Source organism: Petaurus breviceps, unplaced genomic scaffold, assembly GCF_028583685.1.
Source record: "Petaurus breviceps papuanus isolate PSGF00001 unplaced genomic scaffold, PetGlider_PUasm1.0 90822, whole genome shotgun sequence".
Classification (NCBI taxonomy): Eukaryota; Metazoa; Chordata; class Mammalia; order Diprotodontia; family Petauridae; genus Petaurus; species Petaurus breviceps.
In genome coordinates this window covers 3114367-3139161 of record NW_027187351.1, presented here as the reverse complement: position 1 = coordinate 3139161, position 24795 = coordinate 3114367, and the positions used below count along the sequence as shown (strand labels likewise).

Genomic DNA, 24795 nt, shown 5'->3' with positions numbered 1-24795 from the left:
TCTCATTATATCCACAGCTCAGAGCAGGCCATGGCACAACCACATTCATTTTCGTTCTGGCATCCGACAAAATTACCGTTCTAGCTTCAAATCGAGGCCTGGAGAGGTGATAGGTTTATCATTCTAGGGAGAGAGTGAGCCAGGAATTGTATTTGTAAAGAATGCTGTTGGCTGCCCCTGCCTTTAAATTAAGCCATGAGCATCGCTTTGTTTGAAGCTGGCAGACAAGGTTTACTAGCAGGAAAAAAAAGGGGGGGGATATGGAGGAGGGAGGATGGGTAAAAAGCTTGTGGTTGGTTTTAAATACAGGATATAAAGGGAATGAGAACTTGAAGGAGGAAATAAGGAAAGTTAAATGGGAAACCCACCATGAATTTTACAGTGTATTTTTTTTTAATTAGGTGAAGTAGAGAGGTATCCTGTTTGTCTTTACCCCTTTCTTATATCTCTTTTAAGAAGTGAATTCTCATGCCCCAGATTTATCCCAACCCTCTGTGAGAAACTTTCTGAAACAATGGAATCAGAGGAACAAAGGGGATGAATGATGCCACTTGCTGCCTCAGTGACCTTGGGCAAGTAGAACAAGTACCTTAATTTCTCTAGTCATCAGTTTCTTTATCTATAGAATAAGGGTGTTGCATGAGATGACCTCTAAGGTTCCTTCTAGGTCCAGGACCTATGATCTTATGACCTGGATTCAAACCTTGACTCTACCCCCTTGGTACCTGTGTAACTGTGAGCAGTTTATTTATCTGGGCTTTAGTTTCTGTATCTATAAAATGATGGAGTGCTCAGGTTCTATCCAGCACTAAGTATTTTTGTGAGTATATGATCATGAGTGTGTGCTAATCAGAGTTTGAGTCTTTGAGTAGAAAATTTTCAATATAATCTAATGTATTCCAATTCAAGAGTCGAAAGGTAAAAATATGTTAGGTGAAGGTAGGAAGACATTAAACAGTTTCTGCCTTCAAGTTTACTTTCATGTGGGGAAAAACAATACACAATTTAGTAAGTATCTATCATGAGAAAAATTCGGGGCTAGGTGCTAGGGACACAGAGAGAAAAAAATGGAGGGGGTAATAACAATCTCTGAACTTCAGGCCTTTATGGTCTAAGCTCCTTTAATGTTGAAACTTTAGCAGCTCACTATAATTAACTGATATGGTCTGACCTGGTTTCTAATATAACATTCATTTTTATATAACATAAAGAAGTGGGGGAATTTTCATTTAAATCTACATCTAATGATACACTAGAGATCTCTATGCGACAGTAAGAATTCCAAATGATCTTGAATTAACTTCCATTGCCCCTAACAACTCTGTGTCATGCTGGCTAATGTATTATCTTAGTAGTGTACCATTTGTATTGGGAGTCAGTCAGAGATATGCTAGGGACAGCTCAAACTACCTCCCAAGAATTGTTAGATTTTCAGCATGATCATTTGTTATTGTTATTCAGTTGTTTCAGTCATGTCCTACTCTTTGTGACCCCATTTGGGGTTCTCTTGCCAAGGATTTCTTGCAATTTCCTTCTTCAGCTCATTTTACAGATGAGGAAACAGCAGCAAACAGGGTTAAGTGACTTGCCCAGGGTCATACAGCTAGTAAGTGTCTGAGACCAGATTTGAGTTCAGAAAGATGTGTCTTTGTGACTCCTTGCCAGTACTCTATCCACTTCAGAAATCAACAAAGTCTATAAATCAAAGCTTGATTTCTTGTTTTGTTGGTTGTTTAGATGTAAGGAAGTGATGGTAAAAATATTAATAAAGCAGATGAAACTGAAGAGTGTGTTCTGCATACATTCTCATACACCTTCTCCCCAGCTAGTTGATAAACATTTTCTAACACATCTTTATGATCAATTGTAGGACCAACCTAGCAACTGATGTTTCTTAGTCAACATTTTTTGGTTTGTGCAGCAATTTCCCCATCAGAATGTAATCTACTTGAACTATTTCCCTTTTGCCTTTGTTTCTCCAAAGTTTAGCAGAGCTCCTGGCACATTATATCCTGGTACTTAATAAATACTTGCTGATTGATTGATTTCCTGATGCTATCATCTCTTCTTCACCACTGATTGATCCACAAAACCCAGAAAAGTTTCCACTTTTTGGAGAGCTCCTGACTCCAAGCTCATTATTCCTAGAACACTGATCCCCTCCTCATTTTGTCAAAATACTTGGAATAGAATGCTGCAATGTCATGCTTTATCAGTACGTTACACCATCTACTAATTTGCAGACATCAATCTAAAAATTCTACAGCTTTAAGTCCCCAGAACATAACATCATACCATTTAAAGTTAATAGAGACACTAATACTATAATTTAATCTCTTCTAGTATACAAATAAAGAAACTGGGACCTACATAAGTTAAGTGACTTACCCAAGATCTCCCACAGAAAGTGCAGAACCAGAATGCAAAACAGACTGTTTTGCTTCCTCATTCATTATCTATTCTTGTACAAGATAATTTTGTCACCAATGTCCTCAGTATTATCAAATGGCTCACATCAAAAAGGGATTCAATTTTATCAGTATAGATAACATTAAAAAAGAGATATCACCACCTTCAGTGGCTCAGTAGATAGAGTGCTGGACCTAGTATCAGGAAGGCATCTTCGTGAGTTCATATCTCGCCTCAGACACCTACTAGCTACATGACCCTGGGCAAATCACTTCACTCTGTTTGCCTCAGTTTCCTCATCTGTAAAATAAGCTGGAGAAGGAAATGGCAAACCATTCTAGTACCTTTGCCAAGAAAACCCCAAATGGGGTCATGAAGAGTCAGATGTGACTGAAAAACAGTACTACCACCACCAAACCACTTTCTTTTCTGCTGTGCCCTAAGGATCAAGGGACGTTTCCATCCGACTTAGAGCTGAAACCTTCTATGTGTGTTGTCTCCCCTTGTAGAATGTGATCTAAGGGACTGTATTTCTATTCTTTTGGTACACTTAGTGCTTAGCACAGTGCTTTGCCCATAATAAGTGCTTAATACATGTTTCATTCATTCATTCTGATTTCACTTCAAAAATTGGAAATTCCAAAGGACACACTTTCTGATAACTGATATATATATATATATATATATATATATATATATATATATATATATACATAAGAGCCTTGATTTATACCTGGAAGGGACCACTGCGGTGTTTTAGTCCAATGTCCTCCTTTTGTAGATGAGGAAAACGGAGGAACCTAGAGAAGGTGCTACTTGTCCCTAGCACCTTCATAAATGTTTGCTGATTGACTGATTGCTTAGAGAGTTACACAAGTAGGGTGGCTAGGTGGTGCAGCGAATAGAGCACCGGCCCTGGAATCAGAAGGACCTGAGTTCAAATCTGGCCTCAGACAATTAACACACACACACACACAAAAACTAGCCGTGTGACCTTGGGCAAGTCACTTAACCCCAATTGCCCCCCCAAAAGCAAAACAAACAAACAAAAAGTTACACAAGTAGTAAGTATGAGAGAGTCAAGGTTTGTGCTCAGGTCCACTGCTCTTTCCACTTTTCAAAGTATATCTTTGTTGGTTTCTAAATGAAAGTTCCATTTGTTATGTTTTAAAGAAGTATCGGTGCATTATTAGCACTCAGCAAACTTTTTTTTTTTGGTTTGGTTTTTTTGTTTTGTTTTGTTTTGTTTTGTTTTGTTTTGCAGGGCAGTTGGGGTTAAGTGACTTGCCCAAGGTCAAATGGCTAGTAAGTATGTAAACTGTCTGAGGCTGAATTTGAACTCAGGTCCTCCTGACTCCAGGGCCGGTGCTCTATTCACTGTGCCAACTAGCCGCCCCAACTCAGCAAACTTTAAGAGGCCACCACCAGTAGTCTCCAAATTAGAAAGCTGTTTTAAATAACAATTTTGAGTCACATTTAATTTACATTTAGCAACATTCCACTATGAAACCACCTCACTTTTACTAGGGAAGCTCTCTGATGTACTATCATATTTAAATCTTAAAATAGTAATTAAAGATGGACAATAGTCAATATTTTATAATAATGATGATGATATTCACCCTCTCATGCTTCCAATAGCACAAGAGTTTGCTTTCCTTTAACTTTTACTTTGAGGTTTCAGTTGTTGTTTTTGCAGTTTTAGGATGACTGCTTGGAGACCTTGAATTTTTATTCCTCATAGCCTGAGGCAACAGGACAACACATCTGAATAAGGTTAAATTCAACTCTTCCTCACTTTATTTTATCTTGTGGTCATTAATTTTTGGTAAATTAGAAATAATGAAGTGTAAATCTGGTTTGACAGAAGAAATTGGAAAAGATTTCTTCTCTCTTTTTGAAAATAGAAGAATAGTCATGTATTTTGTTTTTGTCAAAAATCTCCTATATTTTATTCTACCATGAATTGTAGAATCCATCACAAAATGGTGAAAAAAATTACTGAGGGAAATGGAAGTGTTAACCTGAAGGAAAAAAATCATTAATGTTGATGTATTTCATTCAATTTTAAACATATACCTTTTTTTTTTCTTTTGTGGAAAAGGGGAAGATGGAAGGATTCTATGTGCCTTTGAGTCAAAACATTTATTTTAAGAAATACTTTTTTTCTTCCCTTCTGATCCATTTTTCTAAATAAAGGATATGAGTTGTTGTTTTTTTTTTATTTTTTTTTTTTTGAGTAAAGACGACCCCTTTGGCGTATTTTCTTTTCAAACGTGAAATGAGGTGGAAAATCCTCATTTCACGACAGGAAGGACAAATATTGACACAAAGTTAATATTTGTCAGAACCCTGGAAGCAACCTGAGTATTTTAAAACACACACACACACTACACACACACACACACACACACACACACACACACGTGCGTGCGCACACACACGCACACGGCAATAGACACACATGCACACACCTATTTTCAGTGGCTGTTTCTAAGGTTTCAAGTCTTGGCAAAGGAGAACACAGGGTAAGGTATTTCTGGGGCCTGTGAGGTTAGAAATATACACAAAGGCAGTACCCATGCACACAGACTCACAAACACAAATACAACCTGTTTAATCTAATTTCCCCCACTTAGAAAAGAGTTTCTGGACTTTATCACTGTTATTGTCCATCTTGAATGCAAATAATATATGTCAAGTCAATATTCAGTGGTCACTCAGTATTTATTAAGTCCTGTCCACTCTGGCCTTTTTTGAGAGGCAGGCCCTGAGGGCAACTGGGCTGCTGCCCCCTCACAGACTGTGTCACTTATCTATTCACATTGATTATGAGAGTCAGCTGTGGCCAGACCTAGCCTTTTTTTTTCCCCCTTCTTCTCTTGGCCCCTCTTACAAGCACCCCTGCCTGGATTTTCATGAGGAAATAATCAGATTAGGCCTTCAGCGGTGAGTTCATATGGAGTTCTTCTTTCTCCAGTGTGCTACTAACTGAATAAACGTGTTTGGTGGTAAATTGTAAATGACATTATGATTACCAAGGCCAGCATGGGTTTCATTTAAAAGTGATCAGAATTGCAGACCACAGAAATTGTGACTGGCAGATAAGGCCATTTGGGGAAGTAGGAAAAGAAAGGACATAAACAAGAGGAAGAGAACCAGCTACAACTATTCTGGACTCAACCTCTCCCAAAACAGAGGAAAGAGCAAAAGCGGGAAGAAACTCTGAAAGATGAGTGAAGAGCTGAAAAGCTAGTCGATAGTATAATGTCAGTGCACTCTCTGGTAGAGATGGTACCAGAGAGATTGAATTATGCTAGTTAGGTTGTATATATTGTTCTTCTCTCAGTATATGTCACCTGTATCCAGCCAAAGTAAAGAGGAACTTCTGTGCATTTGATTTGAAGCTAAATACATTGCTCACATAGGTTCCTTTTTTCTTCTTCTTTCCAATTAACTCTAAGAGAAAAAGGGAATATATGAAATAAAGAGGTGTTAGTATTTGGTTTAGCACTGGCAAACCTCTCTTTAAGATATTGATCATTTTTTTTAAGAGAAAGACTGATTCACAAACTGATTAGTATCTGACTTATTTACATAAACTTGACCTATCATTTATTGTCCAATGCTAATGTCCAGACTATGTAGCCCCCTGGAGTTTAGGGTAGCTTTGAAAATATAAGTTGGTGATGGCTTTACTGTCATATTTCTGTGATGACATGAAATATTAAAAAAGACAAAGTAGGGAAAACTAACTGGTTGTCACCAAATTTGCATATACAGTTATATATATTATTTAAAATAAATGTTTTGACTCAAAGGCATATAGAATCCTTCCATCTTCCTAATGAATAGCCAATAACATTTACACATGCTTCTTTCACGGAAGATACATATATATGTATGTATAATATAAAATACTGGTTACAAAACATTCTGTGGCTTGATTGCCCTTGTTCCTAAAACTCGTGTTTTGAAGGATTCACTTTTTGTTCATCTTGTTGCCTTATTCTCAGTTACATCAGGTAAGATATTTACAGTACTGCTTAAGTAGGCAACTCTTCCATTCCAAAGTTTTGAGCCCTCACTACTGTATCCTTGTCAAAAAAAAAAAGACAGGTAAAACACAAATTCAGAGCAAAGGTTGTTTAATGAAACAGAATCAAATGGTAAATAACAACAAATCGCGTAGGGTAGTAAATATTCCTGGTACCTATAACAAATGGATATCACCTTGTAGAATAAAGTTCCTAATGATCTGTTTGTCCCCCAAAAATAATGGGACAGGAACATTCTCAGATCACTCAGGGCATGGGATTTGAAGATTATAATCCAAAGTATTCTTGCTTAATCATTCCCCTTTCAATACCAATGAGAAGATCTACGGTAGTGAGTGCTGATTTTTCTCAGTACTACAGCCAGAAAGTGTTGACATTTGACTTCATCTCTTATCACAGAGATGATTTTCAGGGTGTCATAGACAAGTGTCTTACTTTGCAGTTCTCCTATTACCATCTCTGCATCTATATTGCCATCTTCACAAGACTGTCTTCACTTTTTTGTTAAGTCTATTATAGTATGCATATTCCTCATCCAATCAGAATCTTATTTGAATGCCATCACCATGTGGTGGGTTCATTTACAATCTTCTGGGAAATAATAGCCTAGATAATTTCCTCCCTTGAGTAAGGATCCATTAGACGTAAGCACTGTGGGAAATGCCCATTTATAGACATGCCCACTATAGATGTAACCATTGATAGATGGTTAGAAATTAGCTTTCTCTACCACTCTATAACTTTTAACTGTTCAAATCCCACTTGTTCAGCAATGGATTTGCCATTAGTGACAGAAAAAGATGACAGAAATAAGAAATGCTAAGTTTTATTGCAGTATGAAGTTTTGTGAGAAAAGTAAACATGTACTTGACTCTGGCAGAAGAGTTAGAGCAAATATATGTGTGGGAATAAGAATAAATTCAATAATAATGTTGGCAGCTAGACTGGATTAACATAAGCCAGCTAAACATCTTACATACTGGGGACAGATCATCTAAATCAATTCACAAGCTAATACTTAGTCACTCCATGCTTTTAGAACTACATGACAGCCAAATGGTCATTAAATCCAATCTCCTAATTTTCTTTCTTGTCATATCACCAGAATATCTCTACTGTTTGTTTGCTCATATTTCTTCACATGGTATATTCCTGGTAGAATGTGAGCTCCTTGAAGTCAGGAACTGTCTTTCAGCTTTCAGCATTTAATATGGTACTTTGCACAGAATAAGTGTTTAATAAATGTGTATTGACTGACTGATCTTACATGTAACAGTTGCTTCATAAATGTGAGTTAAATAAAAGAATAAATTATAATATGCTAAATCAGAAAGACCTATATTTTTTGGAATGAAATTCATGTTTAAATGAGTTGTATAATAAAGATACCTAGATACTTGGGGTTAAACTGGAAGGAATATTAGATAATATTAGGATTTTATGTATTTAATATTTATATTTTATATATATGTTTACATATATTTATATTTTATATAATAATATAGAATTTTGGAGCCGAAAGCAAACTTAGATCCATCAATGCTTACTCATTGAGTACCATTGTGTACATGGGGCTATGTTATGCATACTATTGAATTAAAATTACAGGACAATCTCTGGTCTTACAGAGGAATTGCATTATTTTTGAAATAAGAAAATGGATTCTTTGAAAAGTGCATTGTTTGTCTAATATTACTCAGCTTGTTAGAGACAGAGAAAATAACTCTTCTGACTCCTAGTTATGGTGATTGAGCCATATCAAGAAAAAAAGATGCTTAATCAGTAGTCCACAATAAAATGAATGACTTGATTTCGAAGATACAAGTGCAATATTTGAAAGTGATCCATGCTGAAGAGAAGTGCTTAATAATCATTTTTCCTTGTGGAAGACTAGATTTAAGTCATCTGAACTCATAATTTGTAACGTTGCTCTCAAATAATGTTCATACTTTCCTGTCTCTATAAAATTGTTATGAGAATAATTTACATGCAATCTACAAGGTAACCTTCATGAAGTTATGCAACAAGAGGCAGCCTTCTGCAAACAGCATTCTTTAACATACCATACCTTTGCAATAACACCGAATGGTGTAATATATACAAGATCACATCTTGTTTATATTTTGTTTACCATAAACAAGCATATGATTAATCAGAACAAAATTCCATCTTAAAGTCATTTATCTGTCAAGATGTCTTCCATATATATGTAAAAAAATCATACTAGATTCCTTGAATATGTAATAAGAGATAATTTTGTTTAATAACTCTCTAATCCCTTACATCAAGCATAAAAAATGAAGACCTATGCTTACCCCAGGTTTTTGCCACTATTATGGAATATATTCAGTCCAAAATCCAAATGGAAGATGGATTCTTTGTAGATGATAGAGTCCTCCAAATGTTCCAGTTTGCAGCTGAAACTATGCTAATTACATTAAGACCTGCAACATTGCAGAACCTTTCTTAAATGAGAAGAAAACTGTTTATTGTCTAGACCTGGGCCATTCAATTGTATAATCCATAAAATATCCCATTAACACATAAATCTTGTACTGATAATGCCAATGGACAATGAACTATACCTAGAATTAAAGAGGAGGAGAAGGGTCATGGGCTGGATTTCCTTGGCAAAAATGCAAAGTTTACCAAGTGTTTACCTGAATAAAAGACTCATTAAAAAATAGTTCTTCAATGATGATTTATGTCTGCAAGACAGAGAATATCATAGCTTCCAAAGAATTCGAGTTGAGGTTCTCCCAAAATATAATGGCAAGTTGCACAATGTAGGTGTCAACAAAGTGAAACACATGACCAATAAAAAAATGTAAAGGAGATGTGGTATAAAGGATGTTAGCATATAGGTATATGTCCATAAAAGAAACTGGATTTTCAGAGGTCCCATAATGAGGAAAATTACCCAAGTGCTCCACTGTTATGTATGTAATAGTGAGATTGAGGGTAACTCCTTAAGGACTTTGGCTGGCTCCTTTAAAGTGAGTATATAGAAGGACATTGACAAAAATTTTATAGAGAGGTCATGGATGAATTGTAAACTGCATTGTTAGAGAGAGTACCCACATTGATGAAATCGCATAATCATTGAGGAATAGAAGTATTTCTAGGTTATCTTTTTTCCCTTATCATTTGTTTGTTTGTTTTTATCCTCACCAAACTGGTTTCATGTTGGAGCAGCCCTCAATGAGTAAGTATGTTTAAAAAAAAAAAAGCCTCTCTTAGCAAGTTTCTTTTTTCTTTTTTTTTTTTTTTTTAAGCAATCAGGGTTAAGTAACTTGCTCAAGGTTACATGGCCAGTTATTTCTGGGTGTGGTGCTGAGTGTCTGAGCCCGGGATTCAATCTCCAGGTCGTCCCAACACTGGAGCCAGTGCTCTTACTCGCTGAGCCACCTGGCCACCCCTAAGCAATTGGGGTTAAGTAACTTGCTCAAGGTTACATGGCCAGGTGTTTCTGGGTGGTTGCTAAGTGTCTGAGCCCGGGATTCGATCTCCAGGTCTATCTCAACACTGGAGCCGGTGCTCTTACTCGCTGTGCTACCTGGCTGCCCCAGCAAGTTTCTTTATGGAACATATTTGCTGCTAGGAGTTCTGACTTTTTGCAACTAATATGAAGTATCAAAGACTAGTAACATTATTAAATATATATTCCAAATTCTATAAAATTCAAATTCATTATGAAAAATTTACTGAATTACAAAAAGACTTAGAATTCAGGGAGGGGGAACTTGTGGCCTGGAGGCCACATGTGGCCCTTTAGGCCCTCAAGTACAGCCCTTTGAATCCAAACTTCACAGAACAAATCTCCTGAATAAAAGGATTTGTTCTGTGAAACTTGGACTCAGTCAAAAGGCTGTACCTAAGGACCTAGAAGGCCACATGTGGCCTCACAGGTTACCCACCCCTGACATAGATTTTAACACAATAATGTAAGGAAGCATTAAAAACTCCGAATTAGATAAATTTGAGATTTCATTCATGTCAAGTAAATTTGAATCCTGCACCTCTAAAATGGGAAGAATTATATCAGTTTGTAAAATGGAGAGAATCATATCTTTAGTGCCTGCCTGATAGTATCTCTATGGAGATAAAATGAATTAACTTGCTGGATGTAAGGTACTCTGCAAACTCAAAAGGCTGGGAGTGGCTAGGTGGTGCAATGAATAGAGCACCAGCCCCAGATACTTAACACTTGCCTAGTGTAACTTGGGCAAGTCACTTAACTTCAATTGCTTTGCCCTCCCCCCTCCAAAACAAAACAAAAAAACCCAACACAAAAGACTATGAAAGTGGAAATTACTACTGGTATTGCAACTGTTCTTGCTTTTGCCCTTACTGCTGCTGCTGCTTCATCCGCCTTCACAGAGCGAATGTGGCATATTGGGCAATATTCTGGACTCGAGAGTTAGGAAAACCTGTAATCACATACTACCTCTGTGTTTAAATCCTATTTACAAGCAGTTTAACCCTGGGCAAGGTCTTCTCATCTATTTGGCTCAAGCAACTTCATAGTACTTATTTACTAAGTCATAGATAAGGTACAAACTTTGATGTTGGAAGGAATTCCCATATTTGGGGAATCACTTTGTGGAATATATAAATGCTCCCCCTTTTTTATGAAAGTATGGTGAGGATATAAATACATGTATTTTTCACTATTTTTATCATCTACCTAGATTTGGAATTTAAATAATTTATATCCTTTGACCTTAGAGTTATTGGTACTATGCTTATATCCTAAAGAGATCAACAAAAAATGAAAAGGATTCATTTGGTTCAAACCAAGTATTTATAGCATCTCTCTCTCTCTCTCTCTCTCTCTCTCTCTCTCTCTCTCTCTCTCTCCCCCGCCCCGCGTGTGTGTTCGTCAAGAAGTGTAAACTAAGGGGATGCACATTAATTGTAGAATAGCTGAATCAATTATGGTATCGGTATGTAATGGAATGCTTTTGTGCCATAAGAAATTATATAAAAGGGGAGGCTAGGTGGTGCAGTGAATAGAGCAATGGCCCTGGAGTCAGGAGGACCTGAGTTCAAATACGGCCTCAGATCCTTAACACAACTAACCGTGTGACCTTGGGCAAGTCATTTAACCCCAATTACCCTCCAACAACAACAACAAAAAAAAGAAATGGTATAAAAGATAGTTTCAGACAATCCTGTGAAGACTTTCCTGAAGTGATTTAGAGTGAAGTAAGCATAACCAGTACAACAAATTCTAAAATAGCAACAATATAAAGAGAAATAATGACTGTTTTCAGAGGACTGATGATGAAACATGCTGTCTATAGATGTGATAGACTTAGTGTTATAATAGAAAATTGTAGATATTAATCTCACTTGTTTGTTATATTTGTTCTATTATAGGTATATTTAAAGAAGACCAAAAATGCACCTATAGACCATCGATGCAAGGCTATGTCTGCAAACAAATGGACTATGTACTTCTGATCCTTGACAGTATCACCATGGCTCCAGGGAGGAAAAATCCATCTCCAGTGATTTCAGTGACTAGTGGCGTTGTGGGAACCTTCAGTAGTGTATCTGCACACCCATCCTGCTCTGCCTCTTTATCTATGCCAGCTTTCTATTCTATTTTACCAACCAACTCACTCACCAAAATTTGCTTTATGAATTGGGCTCCCCAAACTATGCGTTTTTCTCTCGTTGGGAATGAAAGGTCTGCCACATTTCTGGCTGTGTTCTACCCTGAGCTTCAGAGCCCTCGGGTTTTCTTCCGTGGACATTTTATTCCACCAACTCCAGTTCTATCAGACATTTGGCAAGAGAGTGGGGCTATTGGTACCAACCATTTCAGTTTCATGGATAATCTCTTATATATCGTCCTGCAAGGGGATGAGCCTGTTGAGGTACATTCCACAGTTTCTATCCACATAGCCTTCACAGTGACATTATCAATCACACTGGAAAGCTGGGAACCAGTTATTCAGCAAAGGTTGGCTCATTTCTTAAGGATTGACCAAGACTATATCAGAATTGTTCACATAATGCCAGGTGGTGAAAGGACCTTAAAGACCATTGCTGATGGTGTGACTAAAAGGAAACACCACTGCCCCACTGGGACCCTTTGTACTTGTCACAGAATGGGTCAGCATAGAAGACTCATAAAGAAGACAGAAACATGGCTCCCACTACCAACTTATTCAGAAACCAATTCAAAAGTGGTGGTCACTGAAATTGGTGATCTGTCTTCTATAGGCAGTGCCAAAGTGGCTCCCTCATTATCCTCCAATGAATTGCAGCATTTGGCTTACTGGATCATCACTGCTCAACAGATTGGGGAACTGCAGGAAGCCCTAGATATGCCAGTTGAGGCCCTGGTGATTAGTCAGTCAGCTGGAGTACATACTTCTGGGTAAGTATATGCTGGAGTAAAAGCTGCTATCATGAATTTTGGTAGCAAATTTTAATCAGGCCTTATTTGAACCATATCAGAGATGGGGAAACTGAGGTACAGAAAAGTTAAACTAATTGCCCTGCATCACACAACTAAAATATTACCCTTAAGTAAAAATTTAGATAATTACCCAAGTGCTCATTCATGATTTTTTAATTTTTGTAGGTATATACTCTATCAATGCGTAATTGTCCTCAGGTTAATGATAGTTCTCAAGGAAAATTTGAAAAAAAATCCATTTCAGGATTCCCTATTTTTAAAAATTCAAAATGAAAGAAAACTTTGATTTAATTTTTAAATAAAATTTTATATCAGAAATTTTAAATTAAATTTTAAAAGGAAAACTCAAGAAAGACAGTGTGGCATGCTGGATAGAGAGCCAGCATGGAGTCAGGAATACTTCAGTTGAAGTCACACATCTAATAAATATTAGACATGTGATGATGGCCATATCATAACTTCTCAGTGCCCTGGGCAAATTCAGATCTATAAGTAACCAAAGAGGCATTGGTCTATATTAGTAGAGAGAGTTTCCACAAAAGAAGCTCCCAAATGCCAGTGAAATCATTGGTCTGGTTCTACCCAATCACCAGTCTCAGTACTCCACACCTAATTATGTAGTTATTTTTAAAAGTCAAATTACAAGAAACAACAACAAAATCAAATAAAGAATCAAAGCAGCAAAACCTTACACAAAATCTTTAGCATTTAACAAGATAGAACCATCTGAATGAATACCAAACAGAAGAACATTTTTATTTTATGTTCCTGTCCAGATTTTCCTGATTTTATGCTACTTTTGCCCTTTTCCCTCTTTCTTAAAAAAAAAAGCAGCAGTTGTGTGTATACTATTTTTGTTCTGCTGATTTCCCTTCCCTTTATACAGATTTTGTGATTGTTTCTTTCACTGTTCTTATCATTTTTCATAGAGCCATAATAATCCATTACGTGAACATAATATGATTCATTCAAAAGCTTCTCTGATTGTTTGTCATATAGATTATTTCTTATTTTTAAAAAGGTGGGGCAGTGGATAGAGTGCTGAGCCTAGATTCAAGAAGATCTGAGTCCAAATATGGCCTGAGATACTTCCTTACAAATCCCTTATCCCCTTTTTTTGCCTCAGTTTTCTCATCTATAAAATGGGGATAATAATATCACCCACTTCCCAGGGTTATTGTGAGGAGCAAATGAGAAAATCATTATAAAGCACTTAGGACAGCAGCTGGCACATAATAAGTGCTATATAAATGTTAGTTAGGTAGTAGTGGTGTCATCATCATTATTTTATAGAATTGCTATAAATAATTTTGTATAAATAGACCCTTTTTCCTTCTTATGATGTGTTTAGTACAAAACTTTAAATTTGAATTTTAAAAAAATAATTGGGTTGCATATCTTACTGAATATTGTTTTAATTGTACCTCAAAATGTTTGCATTAGTTTATATTCCCACCAGGAATATGCAAAGTCATCCCTAGTGTAGACAAACAAGTCAGCTTCCTACAATCAACACATATAGCCTGCAAGACTGTATCTATAAGCAACAAGAGGTGAGGACCCTCAAGAAAGACCCAGAAAGTTAAAAACACACAAACAAACTCCAGGGTGGCCAAAAAGACACTGTGAGGAATGGTAGCAATCATAGCAACCCTGAAACACTTAGACTGCACCAGCTCAGGCACAAAGGTCCCCGAGGTTCGTAGCATTTGGCCCTGAGATGCCTTAGGAGGCTCTGAAGAACCTGAACTCTGAACCTCAAAGATCAAGGAGGGGCCTAAGTCTGGGAAGTGTATGTTAGTGCAGGAACCCAGGGGACCCAGGGTGAGACCACGCAGGAAAGACAACAACACGGGGAGGAACCTGGCTTGGCACTAAACCGCAATTCAGCAACTAAAGCTGAAGGGATTAATAAATCAAAGTCGATTCTGGGTTTCACATATGCTCACATACACAGATATAGGTAGACATATGTGTGTATATGTGATGTATACGTATGTGCCTATAAAAATGTGTATATATCTGTATATGTGATATACATATGCTGTGTATACCTGACATAGCATTATAATATTATATAATATATGTATATGTATATATATGCATATAAAAGCTAGATAGCTTCCAAAAGAAGTAGCAGTTAACTCTGTAAAAACTGCCAGCAAAAACTCAAGGGAAAAGATGAATTTTCCATAAGGACTACATGACTACCTAGAAGAAATGAAGCAAGGGGTTTTAAAAAAAAAAGCTCTGGGTAGAAGGAGAATAAATTACTTAGAACATAAAGTGGTAAACTTTGCCCAAGTAATGTAGTTCACGAAACTAGAACAGATCCATGAGATAGCTACATATATGTGTATGCATATCTCTGTGTATATACATGCACACATATACATATATCTATATGCATAAAACATGTATGCACATGTGTGTATACACACACTGAAGAATCAAAAGATTAGAAAAAAATAAAAATGTAAGATATCTAACATCAAAAACAAATGACCTGGATTTTTTTAGAGAGATAATTTAAAAAATCACAGGACTCCCCGAAAACCTTTTTGAATACAAAAAGAATACTACTAGGAATAGCCTCCAACAAAGCAAACTTTCTGATCGTGAAGGGGTAATTGAGCGTAGAGAAGGGTGTGGGGGAGGGGGAAAAAAATCTAAGAAGTCAAATGCAAGAGGGTGCCATATGTAGGTGGACATATGTGTATGCATGTAATATATATGCATATATTCTTACAAAATATTTATAATCATTATACAAATGTACATACATATTTATATGTTATCACAAAGCAAGAATTTGTAAGAAATGTCCTTCTTTTTGTTGGTTTTTGGTGTTGTTCAGTCATCATCAGTTGTGTCTGACTCTTTGTAACCCCATTTGGGGTTTTCTTGGCAAAGGTACTGAAATGGTTTGCCATTTCCTTCTCCAATTTATTTTACAGATGAGGAACTGAGGCAAACATAATTAAGTTATTTGCCCAGGATAACAGAGCTATTAAGTGTCTGAGGCTAGATTTGATCTCAGGAAGATGAGTCTTCCTGACTCCAGGCCTGGCGCTCTAACCACTTCACCACCTAGCTGCCCTTTTTCCATCTTTTAAAGAAATAAAAAGGGAAAAAAATATAGGACAATGTTTTAAAAATAGACAAACATTTTTTTCTTATTTCCTAAGGGCTTAGGCTCATTTTGCAAATAAGTAAAACCACATAAAAATATTTTTCAAACCCTTGTAGTCCCAAAAAGAAAACTTTATCCATTACTAAGGACTTAAAATTTTTCTTCATTCTTTCCAGAGATGGCATACACAAATAAAAAACTGACATTCATTTCGACTATAACATACAGATTTGCAACAGCCTGGTTATCCTTCCAGTTATTTCTTTTGTATTGCAAAGTATGCTTGTTTTCATGTTTTTATTGGCTCTGGAAAAGCATAGTAAAGGTTCAATGGAGAATAATCTTTAAACGCTAATTTTTCAACAGTGCTGTTGTACAAATGTACAAAAGTACATATCCTATAGGCAATTAGGAACTTTCTTCATTTAAAAGTAAATACATATTCTAAGTTCAAACCTTTCAAAGTTTGAAAAGCTGTGAGATAGCTATTCTATTTCAAAATTTATAAACAATTATCTGTCAATGGCTTTCTCAGAAACCAAGCAATGGTAGGGCTTTTTTAATACGGTCACTCTCTGTCTTAAGGGAGATCTGAAAAAGTGATAGATAGTATGCATTCCACAAACCCCTAACAGAAGACTGCAACTTGACTCTAACAAAGGGATGTCATTTTGGTTGTCTTCAAGAATGAAGGACGGCCAACAACCAACCAACAGAAGTGTGTGCACTTGAATTGAAGACCCCTCCTCTGATACGGGTGCTCTCATTCAAATCATGTTCTATCAGTTTTATATCCTCCATCTTTTATGATGCTAAACAAGTGACTAAGAACTTCTTGTTGTTTCATATGTTGCTTGATTTCTCTTATACATACATAGAAGGGGCCAGGTGGTTCAGTGGATAGAGTGCTGGGCCTGGAGCCAGAAGACCTGAGTTCAAATCCTACCTCAGACACCTACTATTTGTGTAACCCTGAACAAATCACTTAATCTCTATTTGCCTTAATCCACTGGAGTAGGAAAAAGGAAACCACTCTGATATCTTTGCCAAGAAGACTCTATTGATAGTATGGTTGATGGGGTCACAAAGAGTTGGACACAACTGAACAACTTTGAAGTGGAGATTCAGTTTCATATATGGACCATTTTGTGTTCTACTGTGAATATGGAAATTCTTTCTTGCGAGTGTTTAAGCTCAGAATTATATGTCTATACATCTATCGAAATATCTATCTATCTATGTTTCTATATATATATAAAAATTTCCAATCCAGCAAGAGACGGCAAGCAAGGTAACAGGTAAGTAGGAAGAAAACCAAGAGAGAGCATCTTCATCAAAACCAAGGAATAGTATCTAGAAAGGGGAGGTTGTTGCCTGTGACACATGCTACAGACAGGTCAAGAAGTAGGAAAATTAAGACAGCCATTAGATTTGGTAATTACGAGGTCATTAGCAAATTTAGAGAGTGTAATTTCAGTATATTAAACAAAGAAGAAAATACAAAACATTAGCAGAAAAAAACTGGGGCAAGATGGTGGTGGAGAGGGAGGACAGGATAGTCTTAGGTAGAATGTAGGCTCCAGGAGGCCAGGGACTGCCCCACTTTTGTCTTAGTATCTCCAGGACCTAGTCCCATATTTGACACATAGTAGGCTCTTAACAAGTGTTCACTGACTTGAATTGTTGATTGATTCATTGAAATGGCACTTGAGCTGAATAAATGGATGAATGAGTGAGTAAAAGGGGTTCCTCTCTAATTTACAAAGTTCCTTATGTTCCTAGTTGGAACTGAATAAAAGAAAATAAACCTCCAGCCCGAACATCATGTTGTTCTATCTATCTATCTATCTATCTATCTATCTATCTATCTATCTATCTATCTATCTATCTATCTATCTATCTATCTACCTACCTATCTGTATATGTATATATGTGTGTTTGATATATATATATATATATATAAAACTTCCATAAAGTTATCCATATTCTCTCACCTAGGTAGAAAGATAGATATAGACACTTATCTATATGTATATCTATATCTATCTATCTGGGTGAGAAAATATGAATAGCTTTATGAAAGTCATCACCACTACTAAAGAAATAAATAAACCAAATGTCTCTCAACATTAGGTCCATTATATCTTTGTTGATAAAAACAGAGTTAAATAATAATATTTAGTTTCTGGGATATTTTACTAAATTCATTTTTGATACTAAGCATTAGGTTCAGTTAGGCTGTACCTTTTTCTCATCTCATTGATGTTGCTGTTAATAAATAATCAATTAATATTTAATGGGCAGTAATTACTTTTATGCTAACATCTCTAATGGATCCAGGATTCAATACAATTAAAACCAGGAGAGGAATCCTAAATACTTCTGTTCAAGACTGTACATTTTGAATAATCTGCCACATAAGTAGCTACCTGTCTAAAGGAGAAAGGGATGAATTTCTGTTTCCCCACCTACAGAATTGAGATAACTGAGTGTCCTGTCTATCATACAGTAATAGATAAATATAATTTTGTTACTTAAATGACTATAAAACTCAAGGCATTGTGATAGGTACTGGGGTTAGAAAGATGGAAAATTACAATCCCTGCCCTAAGGGAGCTTATAATTTGTAGGTTTATGACATCCACACAAACAAAAGTGGTACAGATAGATTGTGATAAGAACTAAGAAGAGATTAAGACAATATGCTCTAGAAAATCTTTTTGTTTTCACTTTTTTTTTGGGGGGAGGGCAATTGAGGTTAAATGACTTGCCCAAAGTCACATGGCTAGTTTTTGTGTTAAGTGTCTGAGGTCAAATTTGAACTCAGGTCCTCCTGACTCCAGGGCCAGTGCTCTATTCACTGTGCCACCCAGCCGCCCCTGTTCTAGAAAATCTTGAGGAAGGAGAGGAATCACTGAGGGGTTTAGGAAAGACTTCATGAAGAAGGGAGAGAATTAATTGACTAGTTGACAAATTAGATACTCATACTTGCTGATTTTTTATCCTATGCAAGGAAATGGCCTGAAGAGAGAGGAAAGGGGGAAAATATGAGTTCAGGGAGCAACTGCTAGTATGGTTTGCAATTTTTCAAGTGCCAAGGATGTTTTTTAAAATCAAAAATATTTGCAGACTCCAAAATTGATAGTAGTTGCATCCATAATATATATTTAATTGTATCTCAATAAAAATCAAGTATAAACATGGTACAAATATGCATTCCTGCCCCCCACCCCTTGCAATAAATCATCCCCTTACTACCCTGGGGTTTGCTGTTCACACTGTGAGAACCACTGGACGAGAACAGAGACTATATAATAAAAATATAACAATAATCATAATATAGTGCTTTAAGATTTGCAAAGTGCTTTTCATACATTATATCATTTGATTCTCCTACTAGCCTTATGGGATAGGTATTTTTATTACTTTTTTTTACAGATAAAGAAACTGAGACTGAGAAAGGTTAAGTAACTAACTAGGGTCACACAGCTAATTAAGTATCTGAGGGGAATAGCGTGGAAGTCTAGAAAGATAAGTTAGGGGGTGGCTAGGAGGCGCAGTAAGAGCACCGGCCCCAGAGTTGGGAGGACCCGGGATTGGTTCTGGCCTCAGATACTTAGCACCCACACAAAGAAAAACTGGCTGTGTAACCTTGGGCAAGTTACTTAACCCCAATTGCTTAAAAAAAAGAAAGTTAGAACCATATTGTGAAGGGTCTTAAGGTAAAACTGAGAAGTTTATATTTTATCCTAGGTTTATGGGTCTGTGGAAGAAAATTAAGTAATTGAAGGGGGGAGGATAATGATTGATCTAATGGCCTAGGAGGATAGTGAAAACCAAAATTAAAATAAGCTCTGTGTGTGTGTGAGAGAGAGAGACAGAGACAGAGACAGAGAGAGATACAGAGACAGAGAGAGAAACAGAAATACAGAGAGAGACAGAAAGAGAAACACAAAGATAGAGGCAGAGAGATAGAGAGAGACACAGGGAGAGAGAAAGGAAGAAAGGAGATAGGAACGAAGGAAAGAAGGAAGGAAGGAAGGAAGGAAGGAAGGAAGGAAGGAAGGAAGGAAGGAAGGAAGGAAGGAAGGAAGGAAGGAAGGAAGGAAGGAAGGAAGGAATTGCTAAACAGAGACAGACAGTAGGTGTAAAAAGGGACAAACAGAGATAAATACAGAGACATACACCCACCAAAGCTCTATGGAGTAATGGATAAAGGACAAACCTCTAATCCAGAAACCTCTGAATTAAATTCCTACTTTGTTATATGAAATGGCTATATTACCATGGACAAGTAACTTAACCTTTGAGTCAACTAAGTTAAGATCTTCATGGGAGAAGCAAGCTTACAAACTGAGTTCCCTATATCAATAAAATCATGGGATTTCAGATACACACATATATCTATAAACACATATACATATACATGTATATGGTACATGTGGATAGGTGTGGCATATGTTTATCATTGTATATACATATACTTATATGCATAGATGTATATGTATGAATATATACCCATCTCTTTTTATATCCATATACATGAATACCCACACATATATGTAATGGGCTTGGAATCAGGAAGACATGCTCACATACTGCTTCAGTGACTTACTAGCGGTTTGACACTGGGAAAGTCACTTAAAACTCTCTCAGCCTCATTTTCTTCATATATAAATTGGGAGTAATGTGACGGGGCAACTAGGTGGTGAAGTAGATAGAGTTCCATGCCTGGAGTTAGGAAGACTCATCTTTGGGAGTTCAAACTTGACCTCAGAAACTTACTAGCTGTGTGACCCTGGGAAAGTCACTTAACTCTGATTGCCTCTGTTTCCTCATCTGTAAAATGAAATGGAGAAAGAAATGGCAAACCAAATGGGGTCACAAAGAGTCAGATGGGACTGCAAATGGCTAAACAACAATAATAATATCACTTATTTCCCTACGGTGTTGTGAGGATCAAAAAAGATAATGTCTGTAAAGCACTTTGCAAATTGTAAGGTACTACATGTCAGATATTAATGCAATGCATATTTTATATGAATATATGTGTATGCATATATATGTGCACATATACACACATATACAAACAAGGTAGCCTCAAAATTACCCATGATCCAAGTCATAAAATTTGGATGGATCCAGGTTTCATTTCAATTGTGATTAAACTTACTCTCCCTCAACCTCATGTTTTTTCACCTAGCCCAACGTCATGGGGATTCTATATCTATAGATTATGTTCATGTGGATGGATGATAAGGAGAAAATTATACCTTCAATATCAAACATTATTGGTTGCCCTCTTCCCTTTCTCCCAGTTGGACATCATTCCAGAAGAGGTAGATTGAGGAGTATTAAAAGGTATTATAGGTATTCACAATATGACTGAACATTTTTTTTAAATCAATACACTATAATAAAGATTTATTAAGCACCTACTATGTACCTAGTATGGTACTAAGTAAGCCCTGGGAATACAAATAAGAAAAAGAAAGAGAGTTCCTTCCCTCAAGGACTTTATTAATGGGTAAAGATAAGATATAAAAAGAATCTGCCAAGGGAAGTGGAGGGGTACTGGTACTGATAATAATGGATTCCATTATTGGACTTCCATGCAGGGAAAAGTGCTAGTGGGGAATAAAGAGTTGACTGGACTTCAGAACCCTCTTTAAAGGGAGGCTTTGGTAGGAGGTTTGTTTGTTTTTACTTTTTCCTCTTTCCTACAGTCCTTCAGTCACTGGGGAAATGATGACATGACTTGCAATTTACTTTGATTTGAGTGAGAGAGGACTGTGCAAAGTCACCATCCTCACTTTCTCATCCAGAGCCATCTGGCTCCAATGACCAAAGACAATTAACTGCAAATGCTGTAGTGTGAATATCAAAGTTGATGCAATATCCCTGATGAGATTCTTGGGGCTAAGCTTTGTGTTATTTTTTTGGGGGGGAGGGGCAGACAGGACCAGGGGAAGAAGGAGTGGAATCCAAGGAGTACTGAAAACAAAAAGAGACAAGAGAATTAGCAGACAGAAATAGCCAGGAAAGTAGAGATAGCACAAATATACAGAACATTATTTTATCAACAGGTTATGGCTTCCATATCATCACTTATGTTTATTACTCACCATCTGTCATAACCATTTTGAATCTCTCTTGACTTTGACATTTGTGATGTAATAAGGAACTAACTTTTGTAAATCATATCATCTATTTTCTATGGGGATTTTGAAATATCTTCTCTGTCTTGTTTCTTTCTGTGTGCCTAAAATATAGATGGTGGATCTAGGTACATGACATAAAGTAAATATTCTCAGGAAAAAAGTCTATTTCCTGATCCACTAAGTGTTTCTGAGCAAGTCCATACTGAAGAATAAAACACCTGTCAAAAGCTCTCCAGTGCTTTTAATATATTCCCATATATTACATGATATGGGAAACAGCCTCGTAGTTTTGCCCAGACCCCTTGGCCAACTTTAACCATTGGGAGTTGGGAGTTACCACTGAAACTGATGAGTTAAAGGGTTAGCCTTAGGCATCCAACAGAGAAAAGTGAGGCTGGCTTATTTATACTATTGGTCAGGCTCTTTTTGAGACATTTGACTCTACTTATTATCAATGAGTTTTTACGTACTTCAACTGACAGATACTTGATTTTCAAAGAGAATTCTACTTTGCTTGGGTGATGACAAAACATTATAGTTTCCTTCTTACTTGCTAATGAAAGTCTAAAGTGCAAACAAGTGAAAAATGTTTATGTCTAAGGCATTGGTTCTCAAAGTATGGTCCATGGACCCCTGCAGATGCCTAAGACACTTTTCATGGGGTTACTGAGGTCAAAACATTTTTCATAATAAATATTAGGAGTTTATTGGTCTATTAATAGCATTTCACCCTTTTCCAACTACTTATCAAGATGAGACCAGATTTTCTTCACGTGCTTCAACCAAAACAACAAATCACAACAGATTATGTGCCAAGGTAGATATGAGAATCCAGCTCTTTTCTATTAAGCAAGATGTAAGAGATTTGCAAACATGTAAAATGATACCACTCTTCTCATTTTTTTATTTAGGAAATTATGGCTATTTTTCATTAAAAATGCATCTTTTATGTTAATGTAATAAAATCATTATTATTATTTTAAATGAATTATAAATATATTGAAATTAATAAGTTTTAATTTCCAATATGGTAAATATTTTTAAAATATAGCCCTCATAAACAAAAGCCCTTTGGAGTCCTCAATAATGTTTAAAAGTGTAAAGGGATCCCAAGATGGAAAAGTTTTGAGAAATATTGGTCTATATAATATACAAACTGAGAGAAATCTGATCAATAAAATATATAGCATTTCATATTTTTAGAAAATTTTTATAATCTCAACTCACCCCTCCTGTGTATCCACTTGGATACATGGCATCAGAAACACAAATGCATCTATTTTGGGTATAAATTCTCCCTTTTCTGTCATCATTAAAGAACTAGTCTTTCCACATGAAACAGAATTTGTAGATAATCAAAATTTACTTCTTTCAATGCCAAAGCTATTTTTCTGAATTGTAAGAATTTTGATGAAAATCTTGATGATCATGCCCCCTAGTTGCCAATGCCCACAGCTTTACTATCTATTTATTTCATGTGTGCTCACACATACACACATTTATTTATGAATATATTTTCTTCCCTAATACATACCTATATAAGTATATGTATGTAGATGTGTATATATAAGCTCCTTGAGGCCAAACACCATTTCATTTTTGTAATTCTCTTCCTAGCTCCTACCACAATACTTGACACAGAGGAGATGATTAATAAATGTCTGTTGATGATTAATAAATGTTTGTCATTGATTCTTCACATGTCTTTTCAGAATCTTAAATTGATTGATGAGTTCTTTGTATACCCATATCAGTCTCTTCAGACCACTCCTCTCTTTTCCCATGGAATCATTTCTATTCATGTCTTTTGAATTGCATTTTTAAGAGTTCCCATTCCTTTATACCTTATTTTCCCAAAGGAATTTGAATTCATGCTATCCTACCTCTTTTCAACCCATTGAAATCTGCTTTCCCTAAGTCTATGATGCAAGTCAGACTATTCCTGGTTTCCTTTTCATTTGTCACAGATTATAAGAGGCGGTGGACTTTTCTTAATATTGATTATTTTCATCCCAATAAATAGTTTTTCCCTCTTTGTGAGGGAATTTATTTTCTTTTGTTGGTAGCTAACCATTCACATAGAAGAAACCAGGTGGATAAAGACAATCTATTGTCCCAGCTAGTGGATAGAGCACTGGACTTGAAGTCAGGAAGACTCATCTTTATGAATTCAGATATGGCCTCAGACATTTCTTAGCTTACCTCAGTTACTCATCTGTAAAATGAACTGGAGAAAGAAACAGCAAACCACCCCAGTATCTTTGCCAAGAAAACTGCAAAGGAAGTCATAGTGTCAGACACAACTGAAAAAATGACTCAACAACATAACATTGCCCCAACTACAACATACAGTTGAATGTGCAACCCTTAGAGTGCATTCATTTTCACATATATCTTTGACAGACATCGTAAAAACTGATCCCAACATTAAATAGGAGGAATGTAGAAAGAGAGTGTTGCTGGAGACTTCTTTTAATGACCTCAAGCTATGCCTGTAACAAAGGCCCAACCTTTAAAGTCATTTTTTGCAGGTATTGGAGATGGTTGGAATGCCAGCTCAAGCAAGTTCCTGCTTTTACTCCGCCATCTTGGCTCTGCCCT

The 24795-nt window shown here is 36.3% G+C and overlaps 1 protein-coding gene across 1 annotated transcript in view; it reads left to right on the top strand.

Annotated features, from left to right (window-relative positions):
• PKHD1 (PKHD1 ciliary IPT domain containing fibrocystin/polyductin) overlaps positions 1–24795 on the top strand; it is a 669991-nt gene that overhangs the window by 587549 nt on the left and 57647 nt on the right. Inside the window, exon 61 of the mRNA XM_069070581.1 lies at positions 11850–12858. Within this exon, the coding sequence (XP_068926682.1) occupies positions 11850–12858 (1009 nt within the window). The remainder of the gene's footprint in view (positions 1–11849; positions 12859–24795) is intronic.